A 24,111-nucleotide genomic window follows, 5' to 3' on the forward strand; every position below is an offset into this window, starting at 1 on the left:
TAGCTATAACTCGGCACGGGAATCGTCTGCATTATGTACTGTTCTGTTCTGACGTGTAGACGCAGTAAGCTACTTCTATATATATATATTGAACTGTTGACATCCTATCATTTATAAAATCAGCTTATCTGATACTTGCAATGTTGCATGTAATTAACCCTATAACTTAAAATCTGCAGAAATATAAATGGGTGATAGATGAGGAAAACGTTGCATTGGTGCAAAGATGCACAGTGGCACTCATCAGAATCTGAAAAGTGCTCTTCCGGGTTCGGTGAAGGACGGTCAGTAAAGAATCAAATATTCACGCTGCGGCAGATCCTCCAAAAACTCCATGAATACAGAATTCAACGCACAATTATTTCATTGATTTCAAAGCTGCGTATGATACCATCGACCGTAAAATCTTGGCATTATAACCTCGTAGGAGACTTTATCAACGTAATGGTACCTCATGTGGGCTGTTTAACATGCCGCTACAGGCTGTTATGAAAGGAGCAACAAACAGACACAATCTTCAGCAAATCTAGTTAGTTCGTCTGCTTTGCCAATGAAATGGATATTGTCGATAAAACAACATCTGTGGTGGTGGCTGAACAAACTAAAACTCAAAGTAGCGAAGATTCGGTTGAAGAAAAATGCGTCCAAACTAAAGTACCGTGAACCACTAATATTACGCACACGCTAGAAGCTGGTGACTCGGTGCTAATAAGGACTGAGTTTGTTTTGTTTCGAGCATCGAGCCGCTATGCTGCCCGTTCTCCCGGTACTCGACACTCGACAGTGCCTGAGTCAAGTCGAGTTGCACGACATGACTTACAAAATAGAGCCCATATTCATTCGATTTACTGTCTTTGTAACGCAGATCATTTGCTATCATGAGAATATTGCAAACTGGGGCCCCTAATCTCAAACACCCGATGGACCCTTTGGCTTCCAGTCCGCCCCTGTTGTGGCGGTTGTTTTGATTACTTATTCGCAAGACTCAGAAGCAAAAAACAGCAAAAATGACAATAATATATGTTGTGCAGAACTGCTATCATTTTTCTGCTTCGGAAAAATCGGACATTTCCGGTTTCCGCAAACATGTGATACGAATTACTAGTAACTGAAGTTTTTGGAGCGTCTTAGTAGAATACGAAACCTGGAAATTCAATAAAAAGAAAACTTATCCAATTTAATTCTACCATGTATATTTATTCTTGACAGGTACGTATTTCGCCTACGACTTGCAGGCTTCGTCAGTGTCTGTTTTTGAACAGACTTATCCAATTTAATTCTTCAAATTTAAGTTTTCTTTTTATTGAATTTCCAGAATTACTAGTAATAAACCTACAAACTACACAAAAACTTCAAACCAGAGTTGAGGTTAGGCACCGTGCAAAGGTTTATTCCGACACGCTACTGCCACACGACAAACTATTTATCAGGTCATTATCATTTGACTTTCATCTCTAGACATTAACGTTGTTACCTTATTACACAATTGAAATTACAGGTCGGACTCGATTATCCGGGTGAAATCTTTTTTGAATAGGTTTTTTGAAATGTGTTTACGTATAAAACGTGTTTAACATTATAATTTTTTTTTCACCCGGATAATCGAGTCAGACCTGTATTTGATTGATGCTTTTCATCATGTACTAACCCGTTCGTTGTTGGTTACATGCAGAAAATTGCCATTTGGAGATATTCCTAGTGAAAATCATCATCAGAGGGTTCGATGTAAACTGTAACCGACTATTTTAACGTAAACTGGCACCTGTCGAGACTTTCAGTGTACTGACGACAATTCTACCCGAACCCGGATGCCTGTATCAATCCGAACTTGATAGAAAACTATTTCTAACTTCGAAGTCAACTCGGGTTGACTAGATAGACCTAATAGATGTTTGATTGATATTTTGTATAGATTTCATTTCATTGCACAGTTTAATAAAAACGAACCTCTATAGAGGTCGTCGGTTTTAATGCCATGTAAACTAATAGTCGCCTAGTAGGCCGATTATGATTGTTAATCAACGTGTACCGATCCGAACTCGAATGTTTAAACATTTTATCCGAGTATGCATGATTGCATTAACAACAAGTTACGAAACATATTCCATCTGGAACCCCCTTGAAGTTTAGTATTGTATTTGAATAAATTTCCAAAACGAATAGGTATAATGATGAGGTTTATTAAATCTAACTTTTCGAATTGTGTTTTCTATGTTTTAGTGTTTTTTTTTCGTTTGAAAAAAATTCAGCTGCAACAGATTATATACGGTTTGATATAGGGGAAGGGCGGTAAAGACGGACACCTTAAGGTCAAGAGTCAATGTCTACTCAAATATAACTGTATTGATTGCAATTTTCATACAAACTGAAACTTTAAGTCTCTGTCTAATAAAGTTACAGCGTGTAAGTACTAGAAAATTTCTTCCAAAATTTATACTTTTTTTAATATTATAAATATTATGTATAAATCAGAGTTTCTGCGCATGGGCGGGAAAGACGGACACTTGATATGGGAAAGACGGACACTCGCGAAAAGGTGTCACGCGCCGACGAATTATCAGTATTAAGAAAGATTAACATATTTCATCATGATATTTAGGAAAGAATTGGCTTGCGAAAACCCCCTGCCCAATTCCCCCTTTGAGCGAGGAAATAAAATGGTTCCCTTTTATAATCTTCATAATTCATTGGTGATGAATTAATCGTTTCTAAAAGTTGGCCTATTCCAACTGTTAAATGACTTCTGGATACTTTTACATGTATAATATGCAAGTATTTGCAATTTTAATCGTTGTTAGGCAAAATGAATACGGAATCTTTGTGTCCGTCTTTCCCTACCTTCGGGTGTCCGTCTTTCCCGACTTGGATACCATTTTTTCAAACTTTAATAACTTTTTCCTGAATATTCAAAAATTCACTAGATTTCCAATGGACATTCAGTGAAGGGTCAAACTTATGTAATGTCGTCGATATAGCACGAAAGTATTGCTTTTTAACGATTTACCAGCTATTTTCTTCACACACAAAATTACATCGGTTAGCGTGTTTAGGCATTTTTTCTTTGTTTTGCTTATAAATTTGACAGCTGCGCTGCTAGAAATCGGCAGTGTAATTCAAAAGTGTTTATTCAGTCTATAGAAACATTTCCCATCATTGGTTTGCTTCAAAAAATTATTGTTTATGAAATATGATAAGTGTCCGTCTTTCCCGCAGTGTCCGTCTTTACTGCCCTTCCCCTACATAGGTACATATACTTACAAGGACTTTAAAGAGATACTTGCGTTATACACGCAGTTTTCACTCCAATTTTATCTAAATTGATGTTGGAATGCTTTTTTAGTTTCTAATTTTAACTTTGAGAGTGCTAAATTTGACTTTCAAAGTAAATAATAAATTATTAGGTTTATTTCGTGTCATGAACAATCTCGTGCCGTTCACGATCACGCATTCAATCTTCAGTTGGAGGAAATCTAGTATTATTTTCCCTTGTCATGTCACCGCCACCATAGAACGTCTTCTCCAGTGTTCAGTACAGTAAATTTATTGCACGGAAGGGTTCATTTGCTTTTCTACGCTTACGAACAGAGCGATTTTGTTGCCAATTATAATTATTAATGAGCGGCGTGTATTTATGGGTATTTTTGTCAACAAAGTTATTAGAGTACTGGTTAGACTGGGAATGCCAACAGGTGTCTTGCATGGATGAATCAGTTACTATTTTCAGTGCGATTAAGACAGTAGTGGAGTTTAGATGTGCTGGATAATGTTAATATATACAAATATAGCTTATTCAAGTTTAAGAATCAGTTTTGTGGTGTCACATAATGAATCAAACAGTAACAGCTACCGCCAATGTATTTAACAATGAAACCGTTAACGATATTAGCCCGTTGCTTCTGCTCTACGACTTCGGCGAAAATGATGGTGCATTTATTATGATTTGTGCTTTCTTGCTAGTTACTTTGCAAACTGGATTTGCTCTGCTTGAATCAGGATGTGTTTCAGAAAAAAATGAAGTAGACATGATGTTGAGAAACGTGGTAGACATTGTGCTTGGAGGAATATCTTTCTGGCTTTTTGGATATGCTTTTATGATGGGAAGAAGTAACCACAACAATCCATTTATCGGCTTGGGAGATTTTCTCATTGATCCAGCGGTGATCGATCCTTTGATGGGAAACATTTTGGTTGTTTACCTTTTCCAGATGACTTTCTCTGCTTCGGCGACAACGATTGTTGGTGGGGCGGTTGCTGAAAGGTAGAATCTTGTGTTATTAGATAAATTCAGTATCTACTCTAATCAGAGAGACTATCAAAAAATATTTCAAAAGAATTGATAAAATTCATTCAAGACAATTTTAGTGATATTAAATCAAATAGAATTCTATTACAGAAAATTATGCGTTGTTCAATATTATCAAAAACCAATAAACTAGACCTTTAACAAACTATATATACATAGTGTCAAGGATTAATATTTCCTCTAACAGCTTACTTTTACTTATACTTACTTAAATCAATAATAACTTACTTCGTTGTTAGTAACAACTAGTGCAAGTAAATTATCAATTTCAAGCAAAAAGTATCTATCAAAATTTAAAAGTGCTTTGAATTTGTTTAAATTTTGTAAATCTATACATTTTCAGAAAATTTTAGCCCCCAATTTTTCTCATTTGGTGTTTGGGGTGCCCGCTTCTGATTTGTTCGTCGTTTTGCCAATTTTTTTTAATTATAACTTTTGAACGACTGAACTGAATTTCATGATTTTGACACCAAATGATAGGTATTATTATTTCTTATATTTATTATCTGTCAGTAATAGTTATAGGACCCAACTAGCATAACGTTAGCTAATACTTGTATGTATTATGTTCCGATGACGTGTCGATTTCTATTTCAAGTAATAAATTAGAGAACCATTGTTATGGTTCCTTTCACCACCAAGTGAATCTAATCAACTTTTTTATTTAGTTTCTGAGATCTTTCCAACGTAACCGAAAATCGGATGATTCATTCAACAGTTAAAAGTGTTTAAGTTAGCTTAAACACTTAAGCACCGTATAATAAACTTGTCAAACGCGTATTCAATGTAAGTGTGTATGTATGTATTATTACTATTCGGTCGACAGAACTCCCGAGAAGCTCACAGAGCAAGAGACCGTGGATCTTAGATCACCGGGTCGGCTTGCACTGGGTAATCGGAGGGGCTACGCGGACAAAATGTGCAACCACTATTGGATTCCTAGGTTGTTCGGCGTTGGTTTTATTGAAAAATCGGGTATGTGTGGGTGTGTAGTGTATATTTGCCAACTGGGGAGGGTTTTCACTTGCGGTATGTACCGGAGACCCAACTGGATCTTCGTGGGGGTTCGCTGCTAGATCTGCTTGCGGGTCATTGCGTGGCACACGGTAATTTGCTGCTAATGCAATTCGCTGATTGCTGGTTGAACTGCTGCTGTTTGCTGGCCTCCCAGGAAAACGCAATGGCGGAGCGGAGTGAGTGGCTTGGCGGGAAACGGATTCGGCGTCTTCCTTCTTTGGCGAGATCGGTGGGCCACGGACGAGACCATATTGGCTTCACAGAGAAGGGATCCTCCTTAATGCTCAGGGCCTGCGGCCCGAGGGTTTAACGGGGTCGTCGTGAACCAGTGTTTGTTTTGGTCTTGGACCGCTGTGCATTGCTCTAAAATTATATCTAAGGGAGAGTTATTTATAGGATGCAGATCCCTGTCACGACAGTTGTCAGCTGAAGCCGCTTCCGATAGTGTTGGTAATAAAGGTTGACTACAAGTTTTGAAGGAAAGTTTACACGGAACACCGCTTGTATTTGATGCAGTATAACGAATGCAGCGCGTTGTTTCCCCTCTTTCATTTATCGTAAAAATACGAGTATCAAAAGTCTTAATTTTTCCTATCTTCCGTTGCCTATAACAGAAAAAAACGAACGTCTTTCACTATTTACATCCTGACAGAGAGGAGCCAGCTGGGCTTGTTTTTGTGCATCGAACTGTCGGGTGAAACCGGGTAAGAACTGTCACTGTGAACCGGGCTAACTTGATTGAATAAAACAGGGGAAGCATTTATTTGCGACGAAATTTCAGACCCCGCGCAAACTCGAGCTTGCTAACTTGATTTAAATGGTGCTATTTGAGTTTTCTGCATCAAATATAAGAAGAAGAAAACGAAAACAATCAATCTGTCGCTGAGTTGGTTCTTCTGTCGCAGCTCAGTGTACATCTCACACAATATGATATTGAGATTGCTGACATTTATCTTACGCACACTTCGCCGCGTATACGTATACGCGATTTGTACTCATCGCGAAATTTTTTTTCCATAGCGAAATCGTTTCCCGATGCACACAAACCACCAATACAGTCACACACTAGCAACTCTTATATCCAGCTTTTTACGAACCATAAATGGCGGACGTGTTCGTAACAATTGAACAGCATTTTTGACATTTCCCTAATACATCGCACGTTTTCTTTCCGTGCGTTCACGGTAAAAATAAAGGAATGTACGGAAAGAAAACGTGCGATGTATTAGAGAAATGTCAAAGATGCCGTTCAAATATTACGAACACGTCCGCCATTATGGCTCGTAAAAAACTGGATACGCAACAAATTTAGTCGAGTATACAAACTTATCATTGTGTAATAAGCATTTCCAATGCAATTTAAATGCAAGCCAATAAGCATTTAAGCTGCCTTAAATGCTACTTAAATGCTGTTTTGGCAAAATATGCTGCTTCTTTACTGCTAGCCCTCTTATAGTGCTGACAATGCTTATTTGCAGCTAGTTACCGACAAGAAGAATTTAAATAGAATTGTGGATGCCAATTTACAACAGTTATGCAGTCAAAAGGCTGATAACCAGCAACCTGCAATATAAAACTCCAGGAATGCTAATAAATGGTTGATTTACTGCTTATACTAATGCTTATTGGTTACCTGGGTAATTTTCAATGCCGCTCTTGCTACTTTTTTTCTTACCGATTTGCTGCTCTTGTCTGTATGTGTAGCTTCCGAAAAGTTTCTTAGTTTGTTTTATTTACGCTAAAGAGCAGATAAACGCATTATCGAGATCAAAACAATACAAACAACAATTGCGCTGCATGTTTGGGTTTGAGTTTCTGTTAGCTGCAGCAGTATAATCAATATATATATATATATATATATATATATATATATATATATATATATATATATATATATATATATATATATATATATAATGCCAGTGTCGCTGGTGTTTCATGGATATTTTGGTGGCAAACATGTTGCTGGTTCGTGTCTTGGATACGGGAACAACATTGTCAAATTAGCCAATAGAAAATTTTCCTGCCGACGAAATACCCCAAAACGACCAAATCGGGTGATTTATCCTACGTGATTTACGGAAAAGCAGAAGGATTTTTTATTGGGTTGCCTTTTTAGTTTGACAATCAGATTCCCGTTTCGAATCGATCACTCACACATATGCGCATACAATGTAAATACATAATTTTCAAATGTGTGCTGTTTACCACGAGCACTCCAGCGACACTGGCATTCTATATATATTGATTCTACTGCTGCAGCAGACAAAAATAGAGTTGCGAGTCCCCTAGCTCAAAATCAATTGTAAAGTCGTTTGGTCCATGACAGTACAAACGTCATGGACCAAACTCCAGCTGCGGTAACGCACGCATGTAAGGAATTTGACAGCAATAGATCCCCCCTGGTTCAGAGCCACTCACACAAAAGAGCAATATTGCCTGGCTATAGAATCAGCACAGTGGAGATAATGTTTTTATTCAGTTAAATAAAATGCAATACGACCATAAAAACTATTTGTTTCAGTTTCCGGCTATGACTCTTTCATGTACCACATCTCAGAGCTATATTATGCAATATAGGAACTCAAAGAGCTAATACAAAGATTGAACATCTTCGCAAACACTGGCCAACGAAATGTATCCACAGTTTTCTGAATTCTGAACAGACATTTATATTTTCCGGATCGTAAGATTCGGGCTCAACTAGTCGTTTAAATAAGTATAATCAATATATATAGAATGCCAGTGTCGCTGTTTTTCTACAGGACTCATTGTGGTAAACATGATGCTAACAATCTGTATCAAGTCTGTGAATCGGGAACTTCATTGTCAAAGTTGCTCATTGTTATTTAAATGTTCTTTATCTGTGCTCTGGTTGGTGCTGCCATCAGTGCGTTCTCCGCTGTGTTTTTATGCCAGTGAAATGGTTTTAAACGTTCTTTTTCTTTTCGTCCGGATGAATAGACCACATTACCAATAACGCCACACCTGTATATACCACATTGTGCTCAATGTTATATGACGTTATGTTATGTTAAGACGATGTTATGACTTTTGTAGCTATAAGTAATGTTAATGTTCCTTTATATATATTAGTAACAAATATAATTTTTGTTTTTGCCATTTATACAGCCTGAATTCGTTAATTGGGCCACGGCTGCACTCCAGCTGATTCGCTAATTGCAGGGGCTTGCGATGGGTGTCATGTTTTTGTTGCCAACATCTCAGCACATCTCGACAAGGTTGGCAGCAAATTTACCTGTCAGACGGGCGCTTTTCCTGCAATAGCGCCCTTCGTTAAGTCGACTGTCAAACACCGTTCGTTAAGATAGGGATAGCACCCCGCTGGCTAATTGGGCCAACTGACAGTTGTTAGAAATTTCTAAACTCGAAAATTCCATACAATTTTGACATTCAATTTGTCACATAGCCCAATTAGCGAACACCCAATTAACGAACCGCCCAATTAGCGAACCACCAATTAACTAATCTTTGCTGTACCAGCACCAGCCAAATGACTGGTGCGAGATTCTATGAACAATTGTAGCATTTTGGGAGAACGGTGAACCGAAGCATGGAATTATTCAGTGAAGTGCCATTCCAATTTTTTAGAGTGTTGTCGAGAGTCGGTCTTTTTCGGAGGTTCTATTCTTCAGCTGACCGATTTCTCGCCGGATCTCTTTGAGAGCGGAAGTCGAAACACCCAAAGGCTCTCATACGTTGACTTTTGCTTCATTTCCTTTTACTACATCAGCAATTGATATTCCTATCAAAGAATTGCTTCCACTCACCAACCACCTCGCGCTCGTTTGTGGCTAGTTTTCCCAGCTCGTTCCTACACATGTCAGGCCTCGGTGTGTATCCTTTACGAGATCGGTTCACCTTCTCACAGTACTTGCGCTTCTCACTAGCCTGAAATAGTGGTTCTAGCTCTCCTTCTGGTGTTTTGCGGCCTCACTGATGGCCGAACGTATCCTGCTCCATTTATCTACGAGGGTCGAAGCACCTGGACACAGAGGAAAGCGCATAGTACGCGCGTAGTTCTCAACACCTTGCGAGTTGTCTAATTACCGAATGTTTAACCGAGGAGGGTGGCTTTGTCGTGAGGTATATACCGTCGATAATTTTGAGCGCCGTACCCGTACCCTGTAGAGAGCGTACGTTGGTGATGTTTGAGAAAACCCGGCCTTCGATGAGAATATCGTCGATTAGGTTCAACGTTAGTTGGTCAGGTGATCTCCTGGTGGTTTTGTAGATTTGTGCGGGGAAAGAATGTGTTTCTGATCCCCAGGCCTCGGGAAGCTGCAAAGTTGATGCATCGCTGGCCGTTATCACTATACATTGCTTCCCTGTCGATCTGAGCGTTCATGTTCCCAATGACGATGATATCCCGTGGCGAGCAGTTGTCTCCAGCTGGACATAGAACGTTTCTCGTCATCGGGTCTACCTTCGTGTGGCCAGTGCATGTTTATGATGATGTAGTTGAAGAAGCGGCCTGTTATCCTCAACACACATATCCTCTCGCGATCCTGCATTCTGCCCATCACTACGAAGCCCGTTCCCAGCTCGTTGGTTCCTCCACCGTTTTGGCAAAATTGGGCCTTGCCGCCACGGATCCCCCACACCTTCCCGCCTTTGCGACAGATCTCCTGTAGTGCCACAATGTCGAACTTTTACAGTTCTAACTGAACGAGCAACATCCTGTCGCCATCCACGAAATTTAGTGATTTACAGTTCCAGGTAACAAACATCCATTCAAAATCCTTGTTTCATCGCCTTTGTCCATGCTAAATGTTTCGAGTTGAATTTTCTTGATTTTTCGTAATAGTTTAGATATAAAAAGCTTGCTTTACTAGGGTTATGCAGCCGAGTCTCATGATGGGGCTGCCATCGTATAGTGCCGAGACAAGACAGTGCCTCCTTGCCTGTCGGTATACGACCTTAGTTTCCACCAGAATTGGTTACCACATCTCCGCTAAGATTGCTCGTATACCGGCTGGTAGGGTAATCAACCTATTTGGGACCCCATCTGTAGCTGTACATAATTTGGACACTTACAGCGAAATCAAATAGAAGTGTCCAAATTATGTACAGCTGCAGATGAGGTCCAAAATAGGTTAGTTACCCTACCACGAGGAGGTGGCGATAGAAGTTGCTGGATAAGAGGGTAAGGACCACTATGGGGTCTGTGTTGCACATTATTCAGTCGTTCACCAACCGTTTTTTATCCACCAGTCATTTTGACTGGTTTTGGTATATACAGGTATATTTAAAATGCTGGTATATCTAGTGTTAACTGTGATATGTCGTTGAAGCGCGCTTGTCTGGTTTGCATTAACGTCGTGTATCATATTTAACACGAGTCGCAAGGCTTTAACTACTGATTAGGGGGGCATAGTACTTTTTCAACTTAAAAAAATCAAAATTTTTTTTATTGATTATTTCGAAAGATTGACATTTTGACCATATGTTTATTTATTTATTTATTTATTTATCCGATAGCGTAAGGTAAACCTTTTTGTATGCTATCTCCGAATGTCACAGTTATTATCATATACATAATTTGTATCATTTTATAAATTCTAAATACATTACATACTAACAATTAATTTAATGACGGTTAAAAAACTCTAGGCAGCCCCTCTTAAAATCTGCTTCCGTTGACGATTGTTTGACCACAGTGGGTAAAGAATTCCATATTACAACACCTCGTACGAATAGTGAATTTGAGTAGCTGTTCGTGTTATTGCGCGGAATAATCAGGTTTTGGAGGCGACGTCCTTGAGTTGGTATCAGCTTCTGAAAGAGTGTTGGCGGCGAGCACGATGTGATCAGTTTACGCAGGAACAGGCAGGAACGGTAGGCATATAGAGAATCAAGGGGGCAGCCAATTAGATTTCTCTGCAGGTGACTCACATGAGCATAGCGGCTAAGTCCATACACGAAGCGTACACAAGAGTTAAGGGCAACACGTAGTCTGCTCATGGAATTAGCACTTGGATTGACATGCAATATATCCCCGAAAAGGAAATGTGGCAGTATCAAGGCCTTGAACAGTCTAAGCCGTATGTCGATGGGAGCAGCAGGTGCACAACTATGAAGCGAACGAAGGCACGCGTAGATTTTTCCGCATTGCTGGTTGATAAGGCCATCCCACTGGAGATCAACTTGAAACAAAAAACCAAGGTTCATCGCTTGATCCGTCCAGTCAATAGCTTGGCCGTCCAATATAACAGGTGGCAACAAATCCATTTGCGTAGTATTCCTGCGTCGTCCTCGAATAAACATAGCTTTACTTTTAGCTTGGTTAATGTGCAACTGATTTCTTAGTGACCACTCTGCAATTCTGGTAAGGTCTGTATTCACCAAATCGACGAGCTCTCGTGAACAAACACCTGGGCGGCTAACATATAACTGTACATCGTCCGCAAAAAGCTGAATGGAACAGTGCCGAGGTATTGTTGGCAAATCGTTCACGTGGCAACAAAAGAGTAGTGGGCCAATCACGGAACCTTGTGGCACACCGGAGGTGCAGTAACCTACTTCGGACTGTAAGTCTCCACAGAAAACAATTTGCGTTCGTTCATCGAGGTAGGACTCCAACAAATTCACTGCAGAGCTTGAAAAATTAAACTGCGTTTCTAGCTTCGAGCACAACAACCGGTGAGGAATAGTGTCGAATGCTTTAGAAAAATCAAGTAGAAGTAGTACAGCAGATCCTTTTTTGTCTACTGTGCTTGCCAGAGCATCGTACACACGAAGAGCTGCAGTTTGTATGCTTTGACCTTTACGGAAACCCGCTTGGAACTCCGACAATAAGTTGTTATCCGTAATGTACGCCGACATCTGGTACTTCAACAGCTTTTCGAACGCCTTCGACAAAGCACTCAGTATGCTGATAGGGCGAAGGTTTGTAAGCGTATTAATATGAGCTTTTTTCCTTAGCGGTAGCACCTTAGCTTGCTTCCAGCAAGTCGGATATGACGATGTTCTTATAATGCTGTTGAACAAGTGAGTGATTTGGTGCACGAGCAACGGTAAAATTAATTTCAAGAACTTTATCGGCAACCCATCTAGTCCGACAGCATTAGATTTCACGTCCCATATGGAATTTATAACTTCCCAATATTGCACCGGGCGAAACGAGAAACAATACTGTGAATTACTTGTTGTTCTAATATTCTCATCAGTCCCACTGCGAATGTAACTTGACAAGAAGACTTGGTTTACTTCATCTGGATGAAATTCACAAACTGTAGACGATTTATCTTTTCCCGCACCGATGCTTTTCACCCGCTTCCATAGGACTTTGGACGAAATTTGACTATTAAGGAATTGCTGCATGTACTGTGCTTTTGCATTCGCTATCACCGTGTTTGTTCTGTTCCTCAGCACTTTATAACGATGTCTTGCCTGATCCCTTGAATCTCTGGGTGATCTGAGCCAATCTCGGTAAGCTAGGTCTCGTTCTAGCATAGATTTCCTTACTGCGTTGCTAAACCATGGATTGCAAGTCTTCTGTTGATATCCCCTGCGAAGCGGAATGCAGTCATCGTGGATCTGCTTCACATTTGAATTAAAAAAACTGACTAGCTCGTTTGGATCCTGGTTATTATAGAAAACATTCCAAGGTATAGACGAAACAGCATTCAGCAAGGCGTTTGCATCAAAATTAACGTAATCGCGATACACGTCAACTCGGTGGGTCGGTTTAGCATCAAAATCCAGTGAACCAAAAATAACATCATGCTGCGAAAGTCCAGGAAAGCCAACTTGATTAAATCGTAGCACTTTGTTACTGCAGCTGGTGATGAACAGGTCTAACTGCGAGCATCCGCTATTGTGGTAAAACGTGGGCTCTTCCCCGATGGATAGCATAGCAAAAGTTTCTAGCATACTTTTAAACTGGGCTTGTTTCCTACACACCTTAGTCAAATCGGTGTTAAAATCTCCTATGAGCAGAATGTTATTATATTGTACACTAAGAGTCTCTAATTTGTCGGAGAGGTATCTTGTACAATCACTTTCCGGAGGACTATAGACAACCATTAAAAGCATCTTTTCACCACCCATACGCAGTTCGAGCGCTAAACACTCAGTTTTATCCTCCGAATCCGTTGAGAGTACAGTGTTGAAGATTTTTCTACAGCTTAAGTAATCCCGGTAATATACCACAATTCCTCCTCCGCGTTGATAACATCTGTCATTACGAACCGGTGAAAACCCAGGGATGGCTATACTACGGCTGCTGTTCCTACTAGAGAGCCAGGTTTCGGTGAAGCAAGCAACAGTAATCTTGGAATCGTGGAGAAAGTCCTTAATTTCATCCAGTTTAGCTGATTTCCTAGCGCATAAACTCTGAACATTGCCATGACAGATATTTAACTTTCCATAAGGCAAAACAGCATTCACTACTGCACCGGGTATATTCGTCGAGGTGTGTCTGTCGATTAACGGCATTATGTATAAAAAGGATAGCAGTTTTTAGGGGGCTGCAAGTAGGTGACTATTACATACATTTTCTAAAATATTATAACAATCATACACATTTATAAGTTTATAAGTACAGTTTTCAATTTAAAATACATATAAGCATACAATTTAAAATTTTAAACATTAAAACAAACTGTGATAGTGGCAAAAAACGCTGTACTTAACCAGAGTATTGGTGGAGTTGTTCTTCGGAGTATACAGCTGCAGCTTGCTGATCCGCGTAACGCTTCACATGAACGATCCCCAGTCTCGTGTACACAGATGACAGCTTTCCCGCTTTCTTTAATCGTACAGCAGCAGCCTTGATCTTCCGAGCAGCAACAGCCAAATTTTCGTTCACGTAAATACGTCGTGTAGAATCGATGCCCAGGTGACACAGTTTCAGGTCGCGTTTCCGAAGATAGCTGCTATAAAACTCGTCACGGTTACTCTTAAATGCAAACTGCACCAGAATAATCCCTTCGTTTTGTGGTCCTGGTTTGAGTCGTCTAACATCGACCGGAGGGCAAACATCTTTCTGTAGACCAACATGCTCCCACATCGCCGCGAAATATTTGGCCAAATTCTCACCTTTTAGAAACGGAATACCATTCAAAATCAACTCGTTCCTGTTAGCCAAACCACCGATTTCTTGTGAGATTTCCGATATTTTGTCGTCCAATGCAAGCAACTTGTCGTCATTCTGTTTGAATTTTGCAGCACATTCCGCCTTCAAAGAGCCAATGTCGTGCGAGACCACATTTAGTTTTTCCTCTAACTCAGCCTTCACGCGATCGATCTTCCCGCTGATGTTGTCAATTCGTTCAAAAGTTTTGGCAAACTGGTCATTCATTGCCTGCAATACAGCTTCAAGAGTCAGCGGCTCATTTTCGTACTCATCTTGCCGTACACGCTTTGTGCTGTGATTTGTTTTGACTACACTGTTGTTGACCGGTGGAGTACGTTGTAGATTGGACATTGCGCTACGTTAGCGAGACAAGCAGCAGTGTACGGTATAAAGCAGAAAGCACGGTTATTGTTCTCGTTCAACTTATCGTTTCACTAGAACCGAAACGAAACCACGAAAGATGCAGTTTTAAAGTGGTTGATATATGTAGCGACGGGACCAGATAACACGTACTCGATATCAGAGATCACTCAGGATAATACCGGTAAGGTTTTACGGAATTAAATCATTGGATGTATTCCACTATCGGCAGTTTGTTTATTTCCGTTTATTCACGATACATCGCGATGCAGTGATGCCAAATAAACTTTATATGTGTTTCAAGTCATTTCGATGAATTCCAAAAATTGACAAAGTTACAGCTATTTGTACCGCGCATGACTGGAGCGATTACACAGCGAATAAAAACTTCAACGTCGTTTTTCTCGAAACCAGGTTTTGAAAGTTGGTATCATAAATATCTCAAGAACGGCTCAAGCAATTCTCACGATTCTTTTTTTGTTTCAAAGTCAACAAAATTATCTAGTGTTTGACCCATCCTTTTTTCGATATATCAATTTTTGTATTTTTTAGAAATGTTTAAAGTCAATTTTTTCGACTAAAACCCTTTTTTTATGTTTGAATGTCCGCCATTTTGTTATGCGTTCGAATTTGAAAAAAAGGATGGGTCAAACACCAGATAATTTAATATACCTTCATGTCGTTTCGGAATTTTTCAATTCGGATAAGACCCCCAGCGTCGATCCATGGTACCGCAAATCATGTTTTTTTTCGAATGATCATGTTCAAGGAGCCGTAGGGGAGAGGGAAAGACGTTCACATATGCAAACAAAATTGTAAATATTAGTATAAAATGCAATGTTTAGAATGCAAAAAACCCGAATCGATTCGCTTTTCGCGTTATCGAGAAAAAAATATTTGAAATAAGGCAAAAAATATGGTGTAAAAAGTACAATGCCCCCTTAATTACTAATTGTATCAGGATTAGTACACGGAGCGAAAAAGCTCCAGTTTGTTTCAAACAAAATGATTGTTGTTTTAAGCCTCAATAAAATATTTTTATAACAACCTGAAAATATTGTTGTTTCCAAACGAGATTCTGTTTGAATCAAGTAAATAACAGTTTGTTTATTTGTTAAAAAAGTCAACAGATTTTTGGATCCTAATAACTAATAAAAACTACTAGCTAATGTTCTAAAGCGAGATTTCAACACGTTGCGGCTAACGCCAAAATCAAAACAGGATACAAAACGGTTAAAATTGCGTTGTAAGCCAGTTATAGTGCTAAAGGTGCTGTAGTTGGTTCTTCTGTGTGGTATACGTAGAAATGAATTGTTCCGTGTTAAGCGAGGCGGAGCTGAAATGTCGATTCTCTCAAGTATCCAAGTGCAGTCGATCCGAGACGTCAAAACATCTGATATAAAAACAGCTTTGATTACGTCCCGACGTCTTTGCAGAGAGTCCAGGTTGATTAGTCTGCAACGCTGTTCGTAGCTTGGTAGTCTGATCAGGTCGTTCCATGGTAGCCGTCGGAGCGCAAAGTGAATGAACCTCCGCTGTACTGTCTCGATTCGGGTGACGCCGTTTTGATAATACGGGCTCCATACGGGTGCGCAGTATTCAAGATTAGAACGAACTAATGCACAGTAGAGTGATTTCAAGCAGTATATATCATTAAAGCTTTTGGCGATACGCATGATGAATCCCAAATTCCTGCAGGCCTTGTCGACAACGAAGGAAACGTGTTGTTTGAAGGTCAATTTGGAGTCGAGTAGTACACCGAGATCTTTGACACAATCTACACGTCGTAAAGACATGCTTGACAGTCGGTATTCGAAGATTATAGGATTCAGGTTTCTGGAGAACGTAATCACTTCACATTTATCGGGGTTCAATGTTAGACGATTGTTTTTACACCATTCGGCAAATATCGACAGCTGGTCCTGGAGTGCGAGAGTATCCGACGAGTCATTTACTTTTGCGAACAATTTTAAGTCGTCGGCAAACGCAAGCCGAAGACCTTTGAGCGTTATATTGACGTCGTTAAAATAGCTAAGGAAAACCAAAGGACCAAGATGGCTACCTTGCGGAATTCCAGAGAAGGCGGTGAAAGCCTTCGAAATGAACCCGTCGATAGATACATTAACGAGACGATTCGACAGATACGATTTAAACCACTGGAGCAGCGGCCCTCCAAAGCCGAGTTTATCCAGTTTAGCGATAGCGATTTGATGATTCAGCTTATCACAGGCAGCAGAGAGGTCCGTGTAGATGACGTCTGTCTGAGAACGGTCGTCGAAGCAGTCCATTATGTGGGAAGTGAGTGTTAGTAGATTGGTGGTCGTTGAGCGTTTGGGCATGAATCCGTGTTGTTCATCGGCCAAATACTGCTGGACGAACGAGGAAATTGGTGCGAGCAGCGGCCCTCCAAAGCCGAGTTTATCCAGTTTAGCGATAGCGATTTGATGATTCAGCTTATCAAAGGCAGCAGAGAGGTCCGTGTAGATGACGTCTGTCTGAGAACGGTCGTCGAAACAGTCCATTATGTGGGAAGTGACTGTTAGTAGATTGGTGGTCGTTGAGCGTTTGGGCATGAATCCGTGTTGTTCATCGGCCAAATACTGCTGGACGAACGAGGAAATTGGTGCGATCACGACGAGCTCGAAGAGTTTTGATAATGCACACAAGGCGGAGATTCCTCTGTAATTGTCCACGCTTCTTTTATTACCCTTCTTATGAACTGGAAACATATAAGCGGATTTCCAGGCAGAAGGAAATACTCCTGAGCTAATCGATAAGCTAAACAAACGACGGATTGGGGCTACCAAGGCTTCCATACAGTTCTTTAAAAAGATTGAAGGTATGCCGTCCGGTCCACCGGAGGAAGAGCTTTTTAGCTTCAGAGCGGCCAGCCTAATCATAGCATCGTCAATAGTCAGGTTATTGAGAGAGTCGCCGAGACTGGGAACGCTTTCTAACGCAGTCGATACTTCTGTGTCAGACAGCCTTTCGTTAACAAAGACACTGGAGAATTTCCGTGAGAATAGTTGACAAACCATATCCATATCAGTAGCAGTGTCGTTTCCAAAGAACATTGCTGACGGAAGATCGTTGTCTTTTCGTTGAGCATTCACATATTTCCAGAATGACTTAGGGCTACGTTTCAATCTGCGCTGGACATTGTTTAAGTATTTACGGAAGCAGTGACGACTGAATTTTTTGTAACGTCTGTTGAGCGCCAAATAGTGATTTCGCAGCGATTGGGTCTTGTACCTTGAGTACCTCCTTAATGCAGCTTTTTTTCGGATTTGAGGCGACGCAGCGTAGCGTTTATCCAAGGTAGATACGATTCGGTGCGTATCGTTTTTTTATGCACGTGGCGGTCTATAATATAATTCAGAATAAGCGAAAAAGTCAAAGCAGCAGCGTTAACGTCATTAGCATCCAGGGCTGTATCCCAGTCGATACACGTTAAAGTTCTTTGGATAAGGTCGAAATCGGCGCGATTAAAATCGTAGTACACGGACAGTGGCATATCAGACATCCTGGACAGTGTATGTGGACGAATCGAAATTAGTAATGGTGGATGATGGAGGGCGTCCTTGACGAGAGGAGCCGGTGCCAACACACATTCAGGAGCAAAGAGGAGAAGCAAAGATCCAAACAGCGTCCGTTTTCGTTGAGGATTTTATTGATTTGTTGCAAAGTAGCTGTGCTATAGCAGTCGAGCAATTCATTGGTGATCGGGGGAAGTGTTGAAGAACTGGAGTCGACGAACAGATATCCGTTGCCGCGTTCACACCAATTTATACTGGGAAGATTGAAATCGCCCAATATGAGCATGTCGTCAGAAGCGGAAGCTGCCGAGGAATTTTGAATTTTGAGTTTTGAATTAAAAGTAAAGTATTTTCAAATTTGAAGTTGACATTGATGTAACAATAAATATTTTCATTTCAATCATACATTTCAGTTTGAAACAAAACGAAATTTTTGTTTGTGCGTAAAACAACCATAAATATGGTTGAAACTACATGTCTATTCTCCGTGTAGTTGATTGCATCTTTTTGACTGTAGAATTACTAAGCTAGCTCTTATTCGTAACATGATTGACTAACAAAAACCTAGTACACAGTAATAATAGTCTGATAATTTTTTTCAGGTGCAACTTCAAAGCTTATTGCCTGTTCTCCTTTCTTAATACTATTGTTTATTGCATACCAGCCGGTTGGGTATGGGGAGAACACGGTTTCCTAAGTAAGTTAGGAGTTGTGGATATCGCAGGAAGCGGACCAGTGCATCTTGTAGGAGGCGCATCGGCTTTTGCATCAGCTATGATGCTTGGACCACGGCTTGGGCGCTATGCGAAGGGTATAGAACCTTTACCGTTAGGTAATCCAGTGAACGCATGCATGGGTTTGTTTGTTTTATGGTGGGGATGGCTGGCGTTCAATTCTGGTAGCACATACGGTGTAAGCGGAGCAAAATGGGTTTATGCAGCTCGAGCTGCTGTAATGACAATGATGGGATCTTTTGGAGGAGGCAGTTTCAGTATACTGTGAGCCAACACGTTTGAATATTGAGGTTTAAATAAAAAAAATTTTATATTGCAGATACTCGATGGCGCGCAACGAAGGACGCTTGGATATTGTCGATCTAATTAACGGCATCTTAGCATCTTTAGTGTCGGTGACTGCCGGTTGCTTTTTGTACTATGCCTGGGAAGCTATTATAATAGGAGCTATAGGATCTGCTCTATGCTGTTTGTGTATGCCTCTCTTTGACAAAATGGGTGTAGATGATCCTGTGGGTGCCAGCGCTGTTCATGGTGTAGCAGGAATATGGGGTTACTTATACTTTTTTGTAATGAGATATGTCAATAATAGTATTCATTTGTAGGTGTTTTAGCTGTAGGATTATTCGCTGACAATCCAATTCCTTTAAGTACAACGAACGGCAGAATGGGATTGTTCAAGGGAGGTGGCTGGTATCTGCTTGGTGTACAATCCCTTTCTGCTTTGTGTCTTGCTTGTTGGTCAATCTGCACTACTTTAGCACTTTTGTGGATTATTAATAAGGTGGTACCAATCAGAATGGATCCTAATGAAGAACTCCTAGGTGCTGATCTAATGGAGCATCGGATAAGACATTCACAGGTATGTAAGACGTATTAACAAATTATAATAAAAACACAGTGTAATAACAGTATTGTATTGTACTATTTTGATTGGTATTTTTTTACGTGAATGGTTTCGTTCTACCCAACACATTGGAATCAGCCTTTTTTTACTTACTCCCATCTATTATTTTCTCCTGGATTACAACGATCTTAATCGTCGTCTATTGAATCCATTGTAACATGTAGAAGTCAATGAACTGTTTATAATAATTAAAGCATATATTAGATAATTCTGTACGCTCAATAGATCATTAGTGATAGTTGGCTTGGAGTGAAATGTGAAAACAAGTTACTTTTGGCGCTGGAATTAATGGACGATTTAATAATAAATACTAGCGCCAGAAGCATGCTATTGTCACTTCAAAACTAGCTATGTTCACTGATCCATTGGGTTTAGTAATTGTTTTCATCTTAGGGTCATAATTTTGATGAAGTTGAATGGATATTTTTTATATTGTTTGTCGAATCATTTTTGTTCATGCTACTATCAACATTCACGGACAAAAAGACATAACATATAACACTCATTCTTCGCACGCTGCAACAGTCATTTCAAATAGTCAGTCATTTTGGTATTAGTTTGGAATGTTTCCGTGTTTGTCAAGGTGGCGTTTTTTAACGAAAGGAATAGAAGATTACTTATATAATGCTTGTTTATTCCGAGGGATAGGGTGATTTATTTATTTTCTACAGGCGTTACCTCTACTCTATTTTGAACATTTACGAAAATAAAGTATGCGTAACCACGGGCGTAGCCAGAAATGTATCCTGGACGGAGTGGGCGGTTTACAAAAAAAGCTAACATACCCTAATCGTAAGGAGTTTATTTAAGAAATGGGGAATTATTTTCAGTTTAAAGCTATTTTGGTTAAAATCGAATGTTCTTCATTGACAAAAAAATCAAATTAAAATAATAAAATATAAATGTTAAAATTTTGGCTCCCAGTTGGTATTGAGGTACGCAGTATGCTCGAATCTCGGCTGAGAGATGCTGTTAGATTCCACAGGATCGAGTTTCTTCGAGACGCGGTGAGGGTGCTGCTGACAACTATTACTGCATGATTTTCAACATCGCACTTGAGGCGATTGGACGTGCAGATTTCGAAACGAGAGGCTTGATTTTCAGTAAAGGTAGCAAACTTCTTGGCTACACAGGTGACTTTGATTTTAAAGTCAGAAACCTTTCTACGACGGAGGCCATCTGCGATAAACTGAAAGCCGAAGCTAAGAGGATTGGGCTTAACTCGAAACGAGAGGCTTGATTTTCAGTAAAGGTAGCAAACTTCTTGGCTACACAGGTGACTTTGATTTTAAAGTCAGAAACCTTTCTACGACGGAGGCCATCTGCGATAAACTGAAAGCCGAAGCTAAGAGGATTGGGCTTAAAATTAGCGCATCGAACACGAACCAAAAGTGGTAGATGAGTTAGTGTATGTGGGATCGCTGGTAGTCGCGGACAACAACACAAATAAGGAGATCCAGCGGCGTATTCAAGCAGGACATCGAGCCTACTTTGCCCTTCACAACACGCTACGATCAAGAGGCATAAGTCGCCGTACGAACCTGACAATGTACAAAACCACTATTGGACCGATAGTTTTTATGGAATTGACAATGCTCATAGAGGACATACATGCCTTTGCGGACGACATTTGTGAGAATATAAGTTGAATGCGAAGAGTAGCAGAGGTGCATGAATCAGGGGCAAAAAACACTGCTTGGGAAGATTACCAACGTACATTTGGCGAAAGTCGGTGGGCTACGGGGCTAGTGCAACGATCCTACTGACTTTAGCAGCACCGCCCAGCCGCGATTCGCCAGCATTGTACCTCGAAGCTAACTGAGCGGTAGAACGTTAATGAGGCTCTTATTATAAGATAGTAATATCTATATCATATATTTTCATTGCAGATTGGATTATCAAGAGCTCTTTCGGCGTTAGCTCCTTTGAAGGTTGATCTGGACGATGTTATTAATGCTCCCTCTATTGGCCGCAATCCTGGTCACGATCAGTGTTTAGATGAGATACGTGCAGCAAGTCAGAAGTTATACGAGTGGCGCTCTTTCATGGATAAAATGTCTCCTCAGAAAAAATCTAGCGATAAAACGTTGGCAGACGACAATAAGTTTTCGAGCAAAGATTCGTTCAAACTGCGAAGTATGAAGCGGAATAATAAAAGCAATACTGCAACGTATGCTGATAACTATGGATTTGATGGAAAGTCTACGAATAATGCAACAAATACTGCAGCAAATAAACCTTTTTCCATATCCGGAATGGCAGGAAGCAGTATCCAGCCGGATAGAAACGAGCAGAACTTTGCTTGGATAGATTGAATAAATAATTTGGAGCGATTATATAGAGGGTCGTTCTACGGGAATCGACGAAATATTTTTTGCACGTTCTGTGTCCAAAAAAAATCGGCATCGGCTGAAAAGAAGTTATATTTTTCAAATGCTGATTGTAAACATTTGTAGTTTTTAATATTAAAAAATAATTTTGTTCCGGATATGTTCACTATTCCATACACTTTCAAAATTGTTGTACCTACCTTACCTCTTGATTATTTTACAATAGTTAAATAATGAATTTGTTTAAGCAATTGTAAGTTTTTTAAACATTTTTTCAATGTTTTTATTTTAAATTTTTTGTTTTTCACTCTCAAAGAAGCATGCAAAATTTAGAAATAAAGAAATCAGGCCGATTACTCACTTAAAAAAAAGAATTTCCTGAGTTTTCCAGGTTATGTTTCCAGGATTAGAGAAAAAAATCCAAGATACTCATATTACGTTCAAACTATAGTGTTTACGAAATCATTGCAACAAATAATATAAAGATGTATATTTTAACAATATGCCTACAGTAAAAAGTTTCTTTATTTTATTTTTTCTCTAGAAGGGAAAAATTCGCGGAAGTGGAGCAGCGTTCAACGCTCCTTCTTCCGTAGGCACAAAACCTCCATTTTCGCACCTGTAACCTGTTGGTTACATCAAATCGTACAATTATTCAGTAATTACATATTGAGAACATGAAAGCGTGCACGAGATCAAATGGACGCGTATTTGATTTTGCTAGCCGAATGCAGAATACCATCAATTTTCATTCGATAAGTCCGAAGCAACGAATACAAAATAAAAGGATGCATGTCTTGTAATTCAAATACTGATAACTGTTGATTAAGATTTCATTTTGGATTTATAGTTTGAAGCAATTTCTTAAGGTCCAAACAAATAAGAAATAAATCCAAATTTCGAAAGCTCGATAAGCGCAAAGGAACCGTTAACAGTACTATGCCCCAAGAAAACCAACTTCTGTTCATCCAGAGAACATCTGGGTAACTTTCGGAACTTATGTCATAGTATTCTGTCAAATAATAGAAGCGTTAGCCAAGCACCATAATAATGGCCTAGGGCAATTGAAAAAAGAGGATAGCAGTTTCACTGTTACTACTAGGGTAACGTTGGAGATTCTTATGAACAGCCATTTCCGTGGTTCGACAGTGACCATCGGAAGCGACTACGACAGACAGCAACAAGTTGAGTCATCACGCAATGTGTCACGAATGTGTGATTCGGTTCTACTTGCGCGTTGACTGTTTACGAAGGTTTTAATCAATTGTCAGCTTCTTTGAACCAATGAAATCTCCAGGTCCGGATGGTATTCTAACCATCTTCTTACAAAAAGCGGACTGGATTATAATGTCCGAGCTCATCAACCTTTTTCGTGCTAGGAAACTACGGAAACCGCACTTCATTATCTAGTGACGCTGATTGAAAAGTCGCTCCAATACCAAGAGACGGCACTTTGTGCTTTTCTTGGCATTGAAGGCGCTTTCGACAACACGTCCTTTGCTTCAAATTATATAGTTCTCCTTAACAAAGGCACTGTCCAGCCGACAATGACCTGGATTCAAGCAATGCTGTCAAGCAGAGTAATCATAGTGTGAAATATACAGGATATCCACCAGCCCGAAGGCTTGCTGTTCGTTCTTCGGTTCGTATGCGCAATGAGTTCGGGCATCGTTCGGTGTTGCTATCGTACGATGATCTTATCTCTCATCACGTAGTGAACTTCCTTGAAGATAAGTTGTGTGTAATAGATGCTGCACGTTGGGCGATTCCCAGCGAATGGCTGTTTTACACACATAGCCTCATTGGGACATACGTCGATCACGA

At 40.0% G+C, this 24,111-nt stretch overlaps 1 protein-coding gene across 1 annotated transcript; it reads left to right on the forward strand.

Annotated features, from left to right (window-relative positions):
• Positions 1-3,801: 3,801 nt before the first annotated feature.
• On the forward strand, positions 3,802-22,355 carry LOC128742574 (putative ammonium transporter 2). The gene is made up of 5 exons (XM_053838978.1): positions 3,802-4,258; positions 18,919-19,314; positions 19,370-19,602; positions 19,656-19,912; positions 21,847-22,355. Exons 1-5 carry the CDS (start codon positions 3,825-3,827, stop codon positions 22,270-22,272), a joined length of 1,746 nt encoding a protein of 581 aa, XP_053694953.1. The 5' UTR covers positions 3,802-3,824; the 3' UTR covers positions 22,273-22,355.
• The last annotated feature ends 1,756 nt before the right edge of the window (positions 22,356-24,111 follow it).

The sequence above is a fragment of the Sabethes cyaneus genome, chromosome 3, assembly GCF_943734655.1.
Source record: "Sabethes cyaneus chromosome 3, idSabCyanKW18_F2, whole genome shotgun sequence".
Lineage (NCBI taxonomy): Eukaryota > Metazoa > Arthropoda > Insecta > Diptera > Culicidae > Sabethes > Sabethes cyaneus.

Bases quoted from the DNA above. Each gene is read 5' to 3' on its own strand.
- LOC128742574 (XM_053838978.1), top strand. From the start codon at position 3,825: ATGAATCAAACAGTAACAGCTACCGCCAATGTATTTAACAATGAAACC. The intron at 19,315-19,369 runs GTGAGCCAACAC...TTTATATTGCAG, and splicing joins GGAGGCAGTTTCAGTATACT to ATACTCGATGGCGCGCAACG. The intron at 19,603-19,655 runs GTTACTTATACT...ATTCATTTGTAG, and splicing joins TGGTGTAGCAGGAATATGGG to GTGTTTTAGCTGTAGGATTA.